The 19,648-nt window shown below is 43.4% G+C and overlaps 1 protein-coding gene across 5 annotated transcripts in view; it reads right to left on the bottom strand.

The window, feature by feature from the left end:
- The window catches only part of LOC122940687 (catenin delta-1-like), a 575,811-nt gene that overhangs the window by 78,243 nt on the left and 477,920 nt on the right, over positions 1–19,648 (bottom strand). For all 5 annotated transcript variants that reach the window (XM_044297389.1, XM_044297388.1, XM_044297390.1 and 2 more), the window contains one exon: positions 16,336–16,415. In XM_044297389.1, the coding sequence (XP_044153324.1) occupies positions 16,336–16,415 (80 nt within the window). The remainder of the gene's footprint in view (positions 1–16,335; positions 16,416–19,648) is intronic.

Here is a 19,648-nt window from a genome sequence, read left to right as displayed (position 1 = left end):
CAGTCCACGGGCTTAAAGGGAGGGGACATTATTGGGGGTACTATGGGGGAGTGAAGCACTATTGGGGCATCTGGTGGCACTAAGAAGGGCCATTTTTTACTGGCACATTATGGGGGGAGGAGCACTTTAGGGACATCTGCTGGGGGCATTTTTTTTTTTTACTGGCATATTATGGGGGACACTATGGGCAAGGGGGAGAAGAGCACTACAATGGCATTTACTGGGGCACTATATAGGGGTATTTTATACTGGATACATTATGGGGACATTAGCTCAAATGCGGGCACTAAGCAGGGGTATTTCATGTACTGTCATATTATAGGGAGAATTACTACTAGGGGGCATTATGCAGAGCTTTACTACTACTGGGGGGCTATGAGGAACATGATCACTAGTATAGGCACTATAGGGGCATTATTACTACTAAGTGTGCTCTGGCAGAAAATGATTTCTATTGGTGGGATTTTGAGGAGCACTTACTTTGGGGGGCACCCTGGCACAGTATCAGCTTAGCACAATTATTTTTGAGGGACATTATCTTTATACTATTAGTGTCTGGGCGCAGTTATTTTTTAGAGCACTGTGTGCCAATAATTGTTGAAGGGGGCACTATCTGTGTGGTAGCAGTATTTCCAGGGGGACTGTTTCTGCAGTATAGAATTGGGGTTGGCAGGAAAGTGTGTCCAGAAGATGTGAAGATGATGGAAATGTGGGAAACTAATGTCTGTTTGTCAATCTCTGCAGAGACGGGAGATGGCTGAAAAATCATCATGGCGGTCTGGTCTGAATGGAGAAGATGAGGAAAGTGAACATCTACAACAAAGGTGACATCACTGGATGTAAGAGGTATTGGGCGCTATGTAGGAGAGGAGATACACCGGCTCCTCCCCCTGCCATTTGCAGAAGGAGGATTCATAGCTGGGTGAGGACGGCCAAAGGGGGGCAGCAGGCCACGGACGGGTGGCAGATAGTGGGGGGAACCACAAGCCTTGAGCTGGATCTAGGGAGGGAGGAGAGCGGAGAAGATTCCTGGCTGTAGCATGCTGTTTATTGTATAATATGAAGCAGGCAGTTCAGCCAGGACAGGCCCTCCCCTCTCTGTATGATGTGCAGAGACAGGCCTCAACAACAGAAATTCAACTGTACAGTCTTTGTTGGAAGTGGCCTATTATATGTAGGAGGGGCTTTTAATAATGGGCAGGCCTAAAAAAGGGTTTGCCCCCCCCCCCAGGAGTAACGCTGCCAGCCCTCCCCTGTCCACATGGCCCCCTTTAACAGTGACCTCCACAGTGCCCGTCCCTTTAACAGTGAACTCCAGAGCTGCCGTCCGTTTAATCGTGCCTCCTTCCCCCATGCATGTGGCAGTGTAGTTGTGCCGTCCTACGTCATATGACTGAATATTTAAGGACCTGCAAACCACTAAAACCTGTGATCAGTTGTTATGGCAACCTGGAGTAGGACCTGCAAGTTCTATTGGCCAATAAGGGACATGTGGCCGTGTAAATGGCAGTTCGGATTTAAGTGAAAGGGTTGCTGGCTTCTATTCGCTAATGCAAGTAATTATTTACAATCAAGAAATTTGGCACACAGGTTCATCTGGTGTCCGGGAAGGTTACAGACCAGGCCTAAGCTCTCTACCACTTACCATTCCTGAGCTATTCCCAAAAAATACAAATATGGAACATCACATGACCTACATTAGCCAACAGAAGACTGCAGGTCTTTCTCTTCATATCCCAACTGCCATACACATGGTCACATGTCCCTTATCAGCCAATAGAAGCTCGCAGGTCCTTAGTCTCCATATACACATTTTTACACCAGGTTTCCATAACAACCCAGCCATTTCTCTTCACTGCTGTAGGTCAGTTTTAAAGGGGCAGGGTGCTGTGGATGACACTTAAGGGAGTGGAGTGCTGTGGATGTTACTGTTAAGGGGGCAGGCTACTGTAAAGGTCACTGTTAAAGGGATTCTGTCAGCTAGATTTTAGTAACAGAGCTTTTGACATCACCACATCAGTCTCCTCAATTTGTCTTAAAATATACCAGTATTACTGCTATCTGTTATCACTTATTAATATCCTCAGTAATGTGCCCAAGGGGCTGACCCTCTTGCCGTTGGTGCCCAGCCGTGCCCATTCTCTAGGAGGCCAGCACCGCCCCACTGCTAATTATTCACTCCTCTCATCGGCGATGGTGTGTCTAAAGGATAGGATTGTGGAACATCTAAAATCCCATGGATTGCAAGATGAAAAACAACATGGGTTTACTTCAGGGAGATCATGTCAAACAAATCTTATAGATTTTTTTGACTGGGTGACTAAAATAATAGACGGTGGAGGTGCAGTAGACATCGCATATCTAGATTTTAGTAAGGCTTTTGACACTGTCCCACATAGAAGACTTATCAATAAACTGCAGTCATTGAGCATGGACTCCCATATTGTTGAGTGGATTAGGCAGTGGCTGAGTGACCGACAACAGAGGGTTGTAGTCAATGGAGAACATTCAAAACAAGGTCATGTTACCAGTGGGATTCCACAGGGATCTGTACTGGGACCAATTTTGTTTAATATCTTCATAAGTGATATTGCAAAAGGCCTTGATGGTAAGGTTTGTCTTTTTGCTGATGACACAAAGATATGTAACAGGGTTGATGTTCCTGGAGGGAAACGCCAAATGAAAAAGGATTTAGGAAAACTAGAAGAATGGTCAGAACTCTGGCAACTGAAATTTAATGTGGATAAGTGCAAGATAACGCACCTGGGGCGTAAAAACCCAAGGGCAGAATATAGAATATTTGACACAGTCCTGACCTCAGTATCTGAGGAAAGGGATTTAGGAGTAATTATTTCAGAAGACTTAAAGGTGGGAAGACAATGTAATAAAGCAGCACGAAATGCCAGCAGAATGCTTGGATGTATAGGGAGAGGTATAAGCAGTAGAAAGAGTGAAGTGCTTATGCCGCTGTACAGAACACTGGTGAGACCTCACTTGGAGCATTGTGCGCAGTACTGAAGGCCATATCTCCAGAAGGATATAGATACTCTAGAGAGAGTTCAGAGAAGAGCTACTAAACTAGTACATGGATTGCAGGATAAAACTTACCAGGAAAGGTTAAAAGACCTTAATATGTATAGCTTGGCAGAAAGAAGAGACAGAGGGGATATGATAGAAACTTTTAAATACATAAAGGGAATCAACTCGGTAAAGGAGGAGAGCATATTTAAAAGAAGAAAAACTACCACAAGAGGACACAGTTTTAAATTAGAAGGGCAAAGGTTTAAAAGTAATATAAGGAAGTATTACTTTACTGAGAGAGTAGTGGATGCATGGAATAGCCTTCCTGCAGAAGTAGTAGCTGCAAATACAGTGAAGGAGTTTAAGCATGCATGGGATAGGCATAAGGCTATCCTTCATATAAGATAGAGCCAGGGACTATTCATAGGATTCAGATATATTGGGCAGACTAGATGGGCCAAATGGTTCTCATCTGCCGACACATTCTATGTTTCTATGTGTCATAAACTCACGCATGCGCCCTGGATCCAAACAAGCGAAGTGCGCAGACAGGTGGCGCATGCGTGCTTTGTTCGCGGAGGCTGCTGCCAGGACACCGCGCGGGCGCTGACCAGTGGATCCAGGGCGCATGCGCGAGATTACGGCTCACCATTGGCGATGAGGAGTGAATAATTAGCAGTGGGGCGGTGCTGGGCTCCTAGAGAATGGGCACGGCTGGGCACCAACGGCAAGAGGGACAGCCCCTTCGGCACATTACTGAGCATATTAATAATAGTAATACTGGTATATTTTAAAACAAATCGAGAAGACTGATGTGGTGATGTCAAAAACTCTTACTAGAATCCCTTTAAAGGGGCGGGGTACTGTAGATGTCACTGTTATAGTGGATACTGTCTATCTTTTAACGACACACACAAACATTAAATTACCGTAAATAGATGAAATATACAGTGCGAAGCCGGGTCCTTTTGCTAATAGAGAGATAGATAGAGATATATATATATATATATATATATATATCTATATCTCACCCTCGACTTTTTTTGTATTTTGGTACATTGAAGCTTTAAGTTTAATGTTTTGTTAATCTGAATTTTAGGTGATGGATCGCAATAGTCTAAGTTGGTGAAGTGAAATGAGAAAACTATATAAATAAAACTATTGCTTAGAAATAGAAAACACAAATTTGGCATGTGCCTATGTATTCACCCCCTTTGTTAGGAAGCCAATAAAAAGCTCTGGTGCAACCAATTACCTTCAGAAGTCACATAATTAGTGAAATGTTGTCCACCTGTGTGCAATCTAAGTGTCACATGATCTGTCATTACATATTCACACCTTTTTTGAAAGGCCCCAGAGGCTGCAACACCTAAGCAAGAGGCATCACTAACCAAACACTGCCATGAAGACCAAGGAACTCTCCAAACAAGTAAGGGACAATGTTGTTGAGAAGTAGAAGTCAGGGTTAGGTCCCAAAATGTATGGAGGAAGGTGCTCTGGTCTGATGAGACTACAATTAAACTTTTCGGCCAAAGAAAACGCTATGTCTGGCACAAACCCAACACATCACATCACCCAAAGAACACAATTTTCACATTGAGACATGGTGTGTGGGGATGTTTTTCAGCAGCCTGGACTGAGAAACTGGTCAGAGTTGAGGGAAAGACGGATGATGCTAAAAACAGATATATTCTTGAGCAAAACCTGTAACTCTGTGCGTGATTTGAGGTTAGACGGAGGTTCACCTTCCAGCAGGACAATGACCCCAAACACACTGCTAAAACAACACTTGAGTTTAAGGGGAAACATGTAAATGTGTTGGAATGGCCTAGTCAAATCCCAGATCTCAATCAAATAGAAAATTTGTGGTCAGACTTAAAGATATGCTGTTCACAAGTGCAAACCATCTAACTTGAAGGAGCTGGAGCAGTTTTGCAAGGAGGAATGGGCAAAAATCCCAGTGGTAAGATGTGGCAAGCTCATAGAGACCTATCTAAAACGACTTGGAGCTGTGATTACTGAAAAAGATGGCTCTACAAAGTATTTAGGGGGGTGAATAGTTATGCACATTGACTTTTTCTGTTATATTGTCCTATTTGTTGTTTGCTTCACAATAAAAAAATAAAATAAAAATCATCTTCAAAGTGGTGGGCATGTTCTGTAAATTAAATTATGCAAATCCTCAAACAATCCATGTTAATTCCAGGTTGTGAAGCACCAAAATACGAAAAATGTCAAGGGGGGGGGGGGGAATACTTTTGCAAGGAACTGTGCTGTGTGTGTATATATAAACTGTAAAGCAGAGCAACACTCCAAAATTACGGCAAAAAAAGGATGTGTTTATTTACCCATAAGTGACATGACGTTTTGGCTCCAACATGAAGCCTTTCCCAAAATATGAAGCCTTTCCCAAAATATGAAAATGTAAAGCAGAGCAGCACTCCAATATTACAGTAAAAAAGATATGTTTATTCACCCATAAGTAACGCGATGTTTCGGCTCCAACATGAAGCCTTTCTCAAGCCTTGAGAAAGGCTTCATGTTGGAGCCAAAACGTCATGCCACCTTTTGCTTTGATTACTGCTTTGCACACTCTTGGCATTCTCTTGATGAGCTTCAAGAGGTAGTCACCTGAAATGGTATTCAAATGGGATTTCTTGCCTTATAAATAGGGTTGGGACCATCAGTTGCGGTTGTGGAGAAGTCAGGTGGATACACAGCTCATAATCCTACTGAATAGACTGTTAGAATTTGTATTATGGCAAGAAAAAAGCAGCTAAGTAAAGAAAAACGTGTGGCCATCATTACTTTAAGAAATGAAGGTCAGTCAGTCCGAAAAATTGGGAAAACTTTGAAAGCATCCTCAAGTGCAGTCACAAAAACCATCAAGCGCTACAAAGAAACTGGCTCACATGCGGACTGCCCCAGGAAAGGAAGACCAAGAGTCACCTCTGCTGTGGAGGATACGTTTATCCGAGTCACCAGCCTCAGAAATCGCAGGTTAACAGCAGCTCAGATTAGAGACCAGGTCAATGCCACACAGAGTTCTAGCAGCAGACACACCTCTAGAACAACTGTTAAGAGGAGACTGTGTTAATCAGGCCTTCATGGTAGAATATCTGCTAGGAAACCACTGCTAAGGACAGGCAACAAGCAGAAGAGACTTGTTTGGGCTAAAGAACACAAGGAATGGACATAAGACCAGTGGAAATCTGTGCTTTGGTCTGATGAGTCCAAATTTGAGATCTTTGGTTCCAACCACCGTGTCTTTGAGGAACGCAGAAAAGGTGAACGGATGGACTCTACATGCCTGGTTCCCACCGTGAAGCATGGAGGAGGAGGTGTGATGGTATGGGGGTACTTTGCTGGTGACACTGTTGGGGATTTATTCAAAATTGAAGGCATACTGAACCAGCATGGCTACCACAGCATCTTGCAGCGGCATGCTATTCCATCCAGTTTGCGTTTAGTTGGACCATCATTTATTTTTCAACAGGACAATGACCCAAAACACACCTCCAGGCTGTGTAAGGGCTATTTGACCATGAAGGAGAGTGATGGGGTGCTGCGCCAGATGACCTGGCCTCCACAGTCACCGGACCTGAACACAATCGAGATGGTTTGGGGTGAGCTGGACCGCAGAGTGAAGGCAAAAGGGCCAACAAGTGCTAAGCATCTCTGGGAACTCCTTCATGACTGTTGGAAGACCATTTCAGGTGAAGCTCATCAAGAGAATGCCAAGAGTGTGTAAAGCAGTAATCAAAGCAAAAGGTGGCTACTTTGAAGAACCTAGAATATTACATATTTTCAGTTGTTTCACACTTTTTTGTTATGTATATAATTCCACGTGTTAATTCATAGTTTCTTTATCTCTATCTATATACACACACATATACGTATGTAATCGGACAGCACTCCAACTAAAATGTTGGATTGTAGACCATGTGCCTCCCCCTAGGAGAGGGGGTAATAGACTCAAATTACTGAAAAATAAGGAAATGTGGTGGATATACACCCTAGATAGTTTAAAACCAAAGGGATTGAATGTGGAATACAACTTTGGAGGCATTCAATAGCGGTTTGCCAGACATTTCATTACTGATGCTTTCGACCCTAATCTTTGTACTGTAGGTGCTATTTGGAATTACAAGCATATAACTAATTCTGCTTTCTCTCTCTTTTTTTTAGATGCCATGTAGATTGACGTTAAGAGGGTGAATAAAGAAGCTTGAACATATGCTATAGTGTGCAGTGCTCCATGCGTTTAGAAACAATTGGCTTCATTTATTTGTTTAAATGTTTCCACTTGGTGTCAAATCAACCTCAGTCTTTATTTTTATCACTAGAATGTATATATAGGAGATCCCCTATTGGACTATTCATGGACCGTAATGGTGAGAGGGCTAGGGGTAAACCGCACTGACGTGTGGGGTCCCCATAACCTGATCACAACTTTGGAGGGGTTGTTCCACCAGTGAGGATGGATCCCTCCCCGATTGGTCATGATAGCCATATTGATATTTTGGGAATAAGGGCATGCTTTCAGAAACAATGATGGCACCCTTAAAAGGTTGCCGGATTATGCGCATGCGCTGGTTTCCACGTACGTGATGTAGTGGAGCCGGGCTGCAGCTTTGGCCATTATTCACATGGACACGAGTTACTGATTAGCAATGTCATGTCTCTTGGCAACACCTTCTTTTGCCTCCTATCTACATGGACGTACATTTTATTGATTCACACACTATCTATTATCACTATAAGGATAAAGTTCACTGCTGTTATGGATATACAATTATCACTTTGGAAACACATTATCAGATGTATAGTGGTTGGATACATCTTAATAAGTTCAGCATTTCACTTAATTTTATGCACAATGGGTATTGGTATTTGTATACGTAATTGATCACATGATGTGGATATGCTAATCAGTCACATGATTTTGATATGCTAATTTGTCACATGATTTTGTATCTGAATGTTTATTGAATTATTACAATAGTCTACTGACTATAATTTCACGTTTTTGGTCCTATAATTAAAATATAACTTTTATTTTCCTTTTATTAAACTCTATATTCCACACAGGAAAAAAAAAAAAATCATTAAAAGGTGTATGGAGGACTTGGACCTGTGGGTTCAGTATCTATATTGTTCTGGATAGTCAAGGACTTTTTCACACAAAATTCATATACAGGCTCATTATATCTAGCCTGTGTAATTGTACTTCAATGCCTGTAGGCGTCACCCGACACCAGGCATATAAACAGTCATGCCGCACTTTTTTACTAATTGTTGCGTCTTAGGCTCTGCCTTAATGTGTGTCCTTCACTGACTACTTTCAAGTGCTTATGCCGTTCATGTATTCCTACTCTGGCCCACAGGGGGGTTCGGCGTCTGCAGATCGCCTTTCCCCAAGTCATTCTCAGCCCTACCATCATTGTTAAAATATTAAAGACACAGCTCCCCCAACATGTTTCACCGCATCAGCGGCCTCTTTAGGGGAATGGAGCTACTATCAACACAAGTGTTTTCTAACCCCACGTCTTTATATCAGTGGGGTGGGTTTCATTTAGAAGTCGCCTATCACGTTGCGATCTCGTGTTGATTGATGTCTGCTACGGCCAATCACATGTTACTTTCGGGTGAACTCTGCGCTTGCGTCTAGTGTCTATAGATTTTTCGGGGTATATTCTGCGCATGCGTCCGATGTTTGAAAATTTCTCCCACTGACAAGATTTGTACGCACGCGTGAGATGATAGACGCATTGTTAGCTAGATCCCCACCTTATGTGCGTATGTTTTAGGACTTCTATTCCCTTATTTCTCCTCTTTCCCCTACTTCCCCCTATCTTCTGCGCCTGCGTCCGGAGTTTGTAGATTTTTCACTCAGCAACTTTGTGCGCATGTTTCAGGAGTTAGATTTCGGACCGCATATTCAGAGACTTTGATTTTCTTCTCTCCATGTCCTCTGCGCTTGCGTCTGGTGTTAGAAAACTTTTTCCACCGGTAAGTTTTGTACGCATGCGTTAGGAGATAGACTTATTACCAGTTCTTATTTCACCAAGCTAGAGGTACATACTCAGGGATTTTGATTATTTCCTCATTTCTCCAATTCTTCCCTGTGTCCTCCATGCTTTACATTTAGAGGATTTTTGGAAGGGAGGGTTATAGAATCAAATGATTCCATCCTTCTCATCGATTAAGGGGTGTCCGGACTTGGGATTATTGTCCTCTTTTCCATGTAATGCACATATATGGGTGCTAAAATTCGGATATTTCTGTATATCACTTGTAAGGTGCCTATATTGGCACTTTTAATCTTTACAGAGCTCCATTAGAATATATATCGCTTCATTTATGTATCTACTATTCTGCATCACATGCAATGATATTAGTATTTTCTCTTCCCTGTGGTCCAGTATATCCATCAGGACTCTAAGTCATAGGACCCAAGATCGACAGCCCAGAAGCACCCCATGGTGATGGTCCACATCTACCATGGTAGATCTTCGGAACCACAAGGTATTCTTATATAGATAAATATCTCAATCTCTGGAGTCAGTTGTCGTATGTCCATAATTCTTATGATTTTTTTTTACATATACCGAAACTAAGATTTTTTGTTGTGGGGTTTTCTATGGATGTGCAAAGTCTGTTCTTATTGCTTTTTTACTATATTTTTCAGACTTTTAAGGATGTCTACATTGTCCATAATCCGTTATTTATTATTCTTTGTTAATTTTTTATTTCAGAATACACATCTTGAATTTCCCTTTAATATGTGAAGGCCTGTATTTTCTTCTGATCTAATCTTTATTTAACTAATTTTTGTAATCATTTGCTACAATATATCATAAAGAGAGGCATGCGTAAAAGATATTTTCCATATAGGTCTCTGACCTCTCTAACATTTATTTATAGTACTTTATTTTAATCTCAAAATAAGGTGGTATATAAATGCTGTGTATGTGAAGCCCTCATTCAGACCAACCGGACTCATTGTGTTGAGTCGTTGGATCCATCTTGCTTCAATCTGTAAAAGTTTTTTTTATCAAGATTGCCTCCCCTGGGGCCTATGGTTAGTTTCTCTATGCCCCAGAACCGTAATACAGATTTTTTTATTCCCATGTATATATTTTATATGTCTTGCAATGGGTGTATCTTTTTCCGTTTCTATTGAGCTTAGATGGCCCGATATCCGACGTCTCAATTCCTGAGTGGTTTTGCCCACATACACCATAGGGCAAGGGCATGATGCTATATATACACCACTCCTTGGGTTTTGCATGTGATCAGCTGTATGATCTCATACACCCTCTTATCGTACAGAAGAGGTCCCAACCTGAGGGATCAATTGGTGCACAGCTACCTAAAGGAAAAGGGAACATGTAATATTTTAAACAGAGGAAAATATCAAGGGTCATCACCGTGTGGAGATTGCTCCTTCTGTAAATACGTCCCACGAGTTAAAAAATTTATCAATCCTGCCGATAAGAGGGTGTATGAGATCAGACAGCTGATCACATGCAAAATCCAAGGAGTGGTATATATAGCATCATGCCCTTGCCCTATGTTGTATGTGGGCAAACCCACTCAGGAATTGAGACGTCGGATATCAGGCCATCTAAGCTCAATAGAAACGGAAAAAGATACACCCATTGCAAGACATATAAAATATATACATGGGAATAAAAAATCTGTATTACGGTTCTGTGGCATAGAGAAACTAACCATAGGCCCCAGGGGAGGCAATCTTGATAAAAAAAACTTTTATAGAATGAAGCAAGATGGATCCAACGACTCAACACAATGAGTCCGGTTGGTCTGAATGAGGGCTTCACATACACAGCATTTATATGATACCTTATTTTGAGATTAAAATAAAGTACTATAAATAAATGTTAGAGAGGTCAGAGACCTATATGGAAAATATCTTTTACGCATGCCTCTCTTTATGATATATTGTAGCAAATGATTACAAAAATTAGTTAAATAAAGATTCGATCAGAAGAAAATACAGGCCTTCACATATTAAAGGGAAATTCAAGATGTGTATTCTGAAATAAAAAATTAACAAAGAATAATAAATAACGGATTATGGACAATGTAGACATCCTTAAAAGTCTGAAAAATATAGTAAAAAAGCAATAAGAACAGACTTTGAACATCCATAGAAAACCCCACAACAAAAAATCTCTTAGTTTCGGAATATGTAAAAAAAAAAATCATAAGAATTATGGACATACGACAACTGACTCCAGAGATTGAGATATTTATCTATATAAGAATACCTTGTGGTTCCGAAGATCTACCATGGTAGATGTGGACCATCACCATGGGGTGCTTCTGGGCTGTCGATCTTGGGTCCTATGACTTAGAGTCCTGATGGATATACTGGACCACAGGGAAGAGAAAATACTAATATCATTGCATGCGATGCAGAATAGTAGATACATAAATGAAGCGATATATATTCTAATGGAGCTCTGTAAAGATTAAAAGTGCCAATATAGGCACCTTACAAGTGATATACAGAGATATCCGAATATTAGCACCCATATATGTGCATTACATGGAAAAGAGGACAATAATCCCAAGTCCAGACACCCCTTAAATCGATGAGAAGGATGGAATCATTTGATTCTATAAACCCCCCCCCCCGCCCTTCCAAAAATCCTCTAAATGTAAAGCATGGAGGACACAGGGAAGAATTGGAGAAATGAGGAAATAATCAAAATCCCTGAGTATGTACCTCTAGCTTGGTGAAATAAGAACTGGTAATAAGTCCATCTCCTAACGCATGTGTGCAAAACTTACCGGTGGAAAAAGTTTTCTAACACCAGACGCAAGCGCAGAGGACATGGAGAGAAGAAAATCAAAGTCTCTGAATATGCGGTCCGAAATCTAACTCCTGAAACATGCGCACAAAGTTGCTGAGTGAAAAATCTACAAACTCCGGACGCAGGCGCAGAAGATAGGGGGAAGTAGGGGAAAGAGGAGAAATAAGGGAATAGAAGTCCTAAAACATACGCACATAAGGTGGGGATCTAGCTAACAATGCGTCTATCATCTCACGCGTGCGTACAAATCTTGTCAGTGGGAGACATTTTCAAACAAACATCGGACGCATGCGCAGAATATACCCCGAAAAATCAATAGACACTAGACGCAAGCGCAGAGTTCACCCGAAAGTAATATGTGATTGGCCGTAGCAGACATCAATCAACACGAGATCGCAACGTGATAGGCGACTTCTAAATGAAACCCACCCCACTGATATAAAGACGTGGGGGTTAGAAAACACTCGTGTTGATAGTAGCTCCATTCCCATGAAGACGCCGCTGATGCGGTGAAACATGTTGGGGGAGCTGTGTCTTTAATATTTTAACAATGATGGTAGGACTGAGAATGACTTAGGGAAAGGCGATCTGCAGACGCCGAACCCCCCTGTGGGCCAGAGTAGGAATACATGAACGGCATAAGCACTTGAAAGTAGACTGTTTATATACCTGGTGTCGGGTGACACCTACAGGCATTGAAGTACAATTACACAGGCTAGATATAATGAGCCTGTATATGAAGTCCTCTTGACTATCCAGAACAATATAGATACTGAACCCACAGGTCCAAGTCCTCCATACAACTTTTTGAGCTTTTTTTTTCTGTGTGGAATATAGAGTTTAATAAAAGGAAAATAAAAGTTATATTTTAATTATAGGACCAAAAACGTGAAATTATAGTCAGTAGACTATTGGAATAATTAAATTAACTTCCTGGGTTAGTGGGTCATCTGAAAATATGTATGAATGTTTATTGGTCACTAGATTATTTGAGTGCTATTTAATGTTGGCACAAGCTTGTATACCTTTGCTTGAGAAAGGCTCAGTTGTGAGCTGAAACGTTGCAATTGTTCCACATGGGTGAATAAATACATCACATCTTTTCAACTCTTGGAGTGCTGTCCAATTACATACGTATATTAAGGGTGAGAAGCCAATTCCCTTGGACCTTGCACCTGAGCCCGTCTACTGGTGCCGCCGAATCTCTTACTCTTATATATACACATACATACACACACCCACCATCTTCCATAAATGATAAAAGCTATACAAACTAGCCGATTTTCTTCAACATAGCACAAACCTTCATGGTCTTAAAGGGGTTATCTAGTTTCTGAAACAGCACCCCCACCCACCATGTGCCGGGCCCCTCACGGGTAATATGGCAGGCGGGGACAAGCCTCCCTAGCGTCACCCACGATGCTAGGGAGGCTCGCCCACGTCCCCACCTGCCATTGGCTGATCCCCCTAACCCCCTCTCCCCCGACACCGGATATTTTCATCTGTGTACAGGGAAAAGCAGCAGCGGTACGGGGACCAGGAGCTGTTTCAGAAATTGGATAACCCCTTTAACCCCTTAGTGACCACACACTTTTTTTTTTAATCGCATTCCAAGTTATAACTTTGGATGGCACTGTTTGGGGCGGGGGAATCTATGGATGGCACTGTTTGGGGGGGGGGGGGGGGAGGGAATCTGTGGATGGCACTGTTTGGGGGGAAAATCTGTGGATGGCACTGTTTTGGGGGGGGGGGAATCTGTGGATGGCACTGTTGAGGGGAGGGGGATCTGTGGATGGCACTGTTGAGGGGAGGGGGATCTGTGGATGCCACTGTTGAGGGGAGGGGGATCTGTGGATGCCACTGTTGAGGGGAGGGGGATCTGTGGATGCCACTGTTGAGGGGAGGGGGATCTGTGGATGCCACTGTTGAGGGGAGGGGGATCTGTGGATGCCACTGTTGAGGGGAGGGGGATCTGTGGATGCCACTGTTGAGGGGAGGGGGATCTGTGGATGCCACTGTTGAGGGGAGGGGGATCTGTGGATGCCACTGTTTAGGGGAGGGGGATCTGTGGATGCCACTGTTTAGGGGAGGGGGATCTGTGGATGCCACTGTTTAGGGGAGGGGGATCTGTGGATGCCACTGTTTAGGGGAGGGGGATCTGTGGATGCCACTGTTGAGGGGAGGGGGATCTGTGGATGCCACTGTTGAGGGGAGGGGGATCTGTGGATGCAACTGTTGAGGGGAGGGGGATCTGTGGATGCCACTGTTGAGGGGAGGGGGATCTGTGGATGCCACTGTTGAGGGGAGAGGGATCTGTGGATGCCACTGTTGAGGGGAGGGGGATCTGTGGATGCCACTGTTGAGGGGAGGGGGATCTGTGGATGCCACTGTTGAGGGGAGGGGGATCTGTGGATGCCACTGTTGAGGGGAGGGGGATCTGTGGATGCCACTGTTGAGGGGAGGGGGATCTGTGGATGCCACTGTTGAGGGGAGGGGGATCTGTGGATGCCACTGTTGAGGGGAGGGGGATCTGTGGATGCCACTGTTGAGGGGAGGGGGATCTGTGGATGCCACTGTTGAGGGGAGGGGGATCTGTGGATGCCACTGTTGAGGGGAGGGGGATCTGTGGATGCCACTGTTGAGGGGAGGGGGATCTGTGGATGCCACTGTTTAGGGGAGGGGGATCTGTGGATGCCACTGTTTAGGGGAGGGGGATCTGTGGATGCCACTGTTTAGGGGAGGGGGATCTGTGGATGCCACTGTTTAGGGGAGGGGGATCTGTGGATGCCACTGTTTAGGGGAGGGGGATCTGTGGATGCCACTGTTTAGGGGAGGGGGATCTGTGGATGCCACTGTTTAGGGGAGGGGGATCTGTGGATGCCACTGTTGAGGGGAGGGGGATCTGTGGATGCCCCTGTTTTTTTTTTGGGGGGGGGGGGGGTCTGTGGATAAGATGCTATACAGTGTCATCCATAGATTCCCCCCCCCATAGCTCATCCACAGATCCCCGTCTCCATAGCAGTGCCATCCACATATCCCCCTCTCCATAACAGTGCCATCCACAGATTCCCCCCTCTCCATAACAGTGCTATCCACAGATCCCAGTCAGTTCCCTGGACTGAAGAAGATAGTCTTGAAGACAGGGAGGGCTAGGCATTCAGGGGTAGTCTTATACGGCAAGTATAGCCCAAAACCTTTATTTTAGATGGAAAAGTTGGGGGTCGTCGCCGGAAAATACGGTACTTGTATGAGGTCTTATTTTTTGCAGCACAAGTTATAGTATTTATTGCACAATTTTGGGTACATGTAATGATTGGTTAAAGCCATCTGTTTAGCTAAAACCCCCTTTGTTTATGTCAGTAAAAAGGTGTATTAGTGGTCACTAAGGGGAATAATAAGAAAAATCTACATACAGCTCTGGAAAATATTAAGAGACCACTGCAAAATTATCAGTTTCTGTACTTTTACAATTTATGGGTAGGTGTTTGACTAAGGCTACTTTCACACCTGCGTTCGATCGGATCCGTTCTGAATGGATCCGCTCATATTAATGCAGACGGTGGCTCCGTTCAGAACGGATCCGTCTGCATTAAACTTAGAAAAAAATTCTAAGTGTAAAAGTAGCCTGAGCGGATCCGTTCAGACTTTACATTGAAAGTCAATGGGGGACGGATCCGCTTGAAGATTGAGCCATATGGTGTCATCTTCAAGCGGATCCGTCCCCATTGACTTACATTGTAAGTCGGAACAGATCCGCACGCCTCTGCACGGCTAGGCGGACACCCGAACGCTGCTTGCAGCGTTTAGGTGTCCGCTCACTGAGCGGAGCGGAGGCTGAGCGCTGGCAGGCGGATGCATTCTCAGTGGATCCGCCTCCACTGAGAATGCATTAGGGCCAGACGGCTGCATTCAGGTCCGCTCGTGAGCCCCTTCAAACGGAGCTCACGAGCGGACACCTGAACGCAGGTGTGAAAGGAGCCTTAAATGAGCAGTCTGTTTTATTCTAAAACTGAAATTTTTCCCAAATTCCAGATAAGATATTGTATTTTAGAGCATTTTTTTAATAAAAGCACGAACTTGGGTTTGTGGTTCATTAACGAACCACACTTAGGATGTGGATTTTGAAACATTAATGTATGTGCAGAAACTAACTGTAACGGGCCAGGCACGAAACTAAACAAGTCTTGCGTTACTAGTGGCACCTCAGTAGAATAAATAGAATGAGGTGTGTCTGTGATGGAATGCAATGAACATTGGAATGGAATTGGTTGCTATACGTATGGAGATGCTGGTATAATTAAAACTTGGAGTGGTCTCAATTTTTCCCCCCGAGCTGTAGAATGCTGCTTTGCTTTACAGGCAGTAAGGTAAGATTTGCTAGATCATACAGTAGTCCACTAAAAAAAAAAGCACAACTAAATCATGACTGATGAATGGGATTTCAATTGCCATAGAAAGCTAAACTTACTTTGAGCGGTTCCAGTTCAGAGAGATTTTTTGAACGGTTTAGGTGATGACTGCCATGATCCCCATTGTGTGAATATGGGTCTGAATGAATGAAACAAAATATATTAGAAAATTCTGTGGTACAAGGATCTGACCACCAAGCTTAAAAGGGGTTGTCCAGGTTAAGAGCTGAACCCGGAAATACCCATAATTTCACCCAGGCAGCCCCCCTGATGTTCGCATCGGAGCATTTCATGCTCCGATGCTCTTACTTGCCCTGAGCAGGATCACGCAGGGCAAGGGCTCTTATTTACAATAGCACACTGCCGGGCAGAAGCTTCCGCCCAGGTGTGTTCGTTGGTGTCACCATCTTTGATGGGCAGACTTTAGCACTGCCCTAGCCGTTTTACAGGCAGCCCTATGGAGAGCCAGTTTTGTCACAAACTCCAGAAAATGCCTTTGCCCTGCGTGAGTTAGCGCAAGGCAAAGGAGAGCATTGGAGCATGAACTGCTCCGATGCTCAAGTCAGGGGGGCTGCCTGAGTAAAAATGGGGGTATGTCCGGGTTCAGCTCTGAACCAACACAACCCCATTAACATCCATTATTGGGAACAATATACCGCCGCAGCTAGTTGTGGCCACTATGATGAAGTTATTTTGTGTTTCCATTCGTACCTCCCGAGTGCCATAACTTTCTCTGCACTTTTTTTTTTTTTTCTCATCAATACACACCTGTTTTTCGGTGAATTAGCTGTCATTTTTATCTGCACCATTTTGGAAAAAATTATGAACTCTGGCAGGGAATTAAAATTAAATAAATAAATAAATAGCACAATTATGCCATTCACCGTACAGTATGATATGTTAACGTTTTTGTGTCAGTACAATTATGAAGATACTGATTTTTTATTTTTTGGGGAAAGTTTACTACTTTTGTATAATAAATACATTTTTTATTTTTTAGCATGTCCCATTTTGGTGTACGTAGGGCTTTTTGATCACTTTTTATTTTAGTTTTTGGGAGGCAGGATGAACAAAACAAATTCTGGCATATTTTTTCAGTATACTGCAGTCTGTAAAAAAATAAAAAAATAAAAGGAAAAAAGAAAATAAAAAAGAATGGATATGACTAACTTTTTCCTGCAGGCAAGTACAATTGCAATTATACTAAATTTATATAGTTTTACTACTACACAATGAGTTTTTTTTAGATTCTGTGTTTTCATTTTTCTTCGCCATCTTCCTTGAGCCATAACACCTATTTTTCCGTTTACGTATCCATATTTTTTGTGGGACAAGTTGCACTTTCTAATGCCATACAATGTAGTAGGAAGCAAGAAAAAAAAAATCTATTCCTCCACCGTTTTAATTTTTTTTTCCTACGGCGTTCCTTTTGTGGAAAAACTGCCCTTCATTCTCTGGGTCAGTATGATTACAACGATGCCACATATGTATAGGTTTTTATGTCTAAATAGTGTAAAAATAAATTAAAACTTATAACCATATTCTGACCCCCATACATTTTTTATAGTTATATCTACTGAGCTGAGTGGAGGCTCTTTTTTTTTGCGGGACAATCTGAAGTTTTTATTAATACCATTTCGGAGTGTGTGTGAAATTTTGACCCTTTTTCCATTAAAGGGATTCTGTCACCTCCCCTAACCCAAAATCGTATTTGAAAGCAGTCATGCAGCACAGCTTACCTTGAATCGTCTGTGCTCTTCTATCTTGTAATCCGTCCAGTAGTTTATGAGAAAATCGACTTTTATGGTTATGCAAATTAGCCCTGAAGGTGCCCAGAGAGGCGTTTTGTTCCCCTTAGTGAGCCCAGTAACGCCCCTCTTACAGTGCCCAGCCCGCCTTCCTTCCGACTGCCTAACCGCCCACAGCCTCTCATGCATCTCCTCTTCCTTCCTCACGGCCGAACGAACTATCGCGCAGGTGCAGTACCCACTGAGGGCTGCGCCAGTGCGATCTGCAGGAGACTGAGGGCAGGAGCTTCATCCTCGTCACTGGGCATGCGCCAAGCCCAGCGACGTCCGATGCTCGATCTTCCCTGCTGACTGAGGGAAGAGCGAGCATCGGACGTCACTGGGCTCAGCGCATGCCCAGTGACGACGATGAAACTCCTGCAGATCGCAGTGGGTACTGCGCCTGTGCGAGAGTTCGTACGGCCGTGAGGGAGGGGGAGGAGAGGGATGAGAGGCTGTGGGAGGTTAGGCAGTCGGAAGGAAGGCGGACTGGGCACTGTAAGAGGGGCGTTACTGGGCTCACTAAGGGGAACAAAACGCCCCTCTGGGCACCTTCAGGGCTAATTTGCATAACCATAAAAGTCGATTTTCTCATAAACTACTGGATGGATTACAAGATAGAAGAGCACAGCCTATTCAAGGTAAGCTGTGCTGCATGACTGCTTTAAAATCAAATTTTGGGTTAGGGGAGGTGACAGAATCCCTTTAAGCCATTTGTTGTATTGTTAAATTTGATCATGTTATAAATTTATTTTTTTAGTTTATGGAAAGGGAGGTAATACTTTTTTTTTTATGGTTTTGTAGATTGTGTGAGCTACAAAACTCAATTTTTAATTTTCTTCTGTACCAACATGTTTCTTACAGATCCATGATGAGAGCAGAAGTGCTCATTTCTTATGTTCTTCTGCCACCTGCTGGCCAAAATCAGAATTACAGCTCGAATACCCTGAGTCTCATCAGAGACACTCAGCGTACTGAATTCAATTACCAGCACCCTCATTGGGCGCAGAGGATGCTGGTAAGAAGCCCGGGAGCGCGCACTTCTGGATTTTTGAGGTTTTAGTTGCCGTGATAAGACTTGATCATGGCATTTAAAAGGCTTTAATGTTTATCCGTGTGTTTCTGCTGAAACAGCAGAACCCTGCTGGCCGTGGCGCCCACATGCAGCATGTCTACTCATCGTTCTAGCTGGTAGCGAAAGGGTTAACCCGTAAAAGGGATTTTCCGAGACTTTTATACTTATCCTCTGGATAGGTCATTAGTATTGGTGGCGATCTGACCATGAGGACCCCCACTGATCATCTATTTGAGAAGGCATCGGCACTCGCAGTAGCGCTGTGGCCTACTCTCAGCTCACTAAGCATTGCGCTGTACATTGTACAACGGCTAGGCTTTGTATCACAGCTCAGTCCCATTCACTTCAATTGGGCTGAGCTGCGCCTAGGCCATGTGACATCATATGGCCTAGGCCAGTAATTGCTAACCTCCGGCACTGCAGCTGTGGTGAAACTATGATTTCCAGCATGCTCCATTCTTTTTTGTGGAGTTTTGATAAGAGCCAAGCAGGGTTTGCATCTTGGGAGTT

Source organism: Bufo gargarizans, chromosome 6, assembly GCF_014858855.1.
Source record: "Bufo gargarizans isolate SCDJY-AF-19 chromosome 6, ASM1485885v1, whole genome shotgun sequence".
In the NCBI taxonomy this organism is placed as follows: domain Eukaryota; kingdom Metazoa; phylum Chordata; class Amphibia; order Anura; family Bufonidae; genus Bufo; species Bufo gargarizans.
This window is presented reverse-complemented; position numbering and strand designations above follow the sequence as displayed.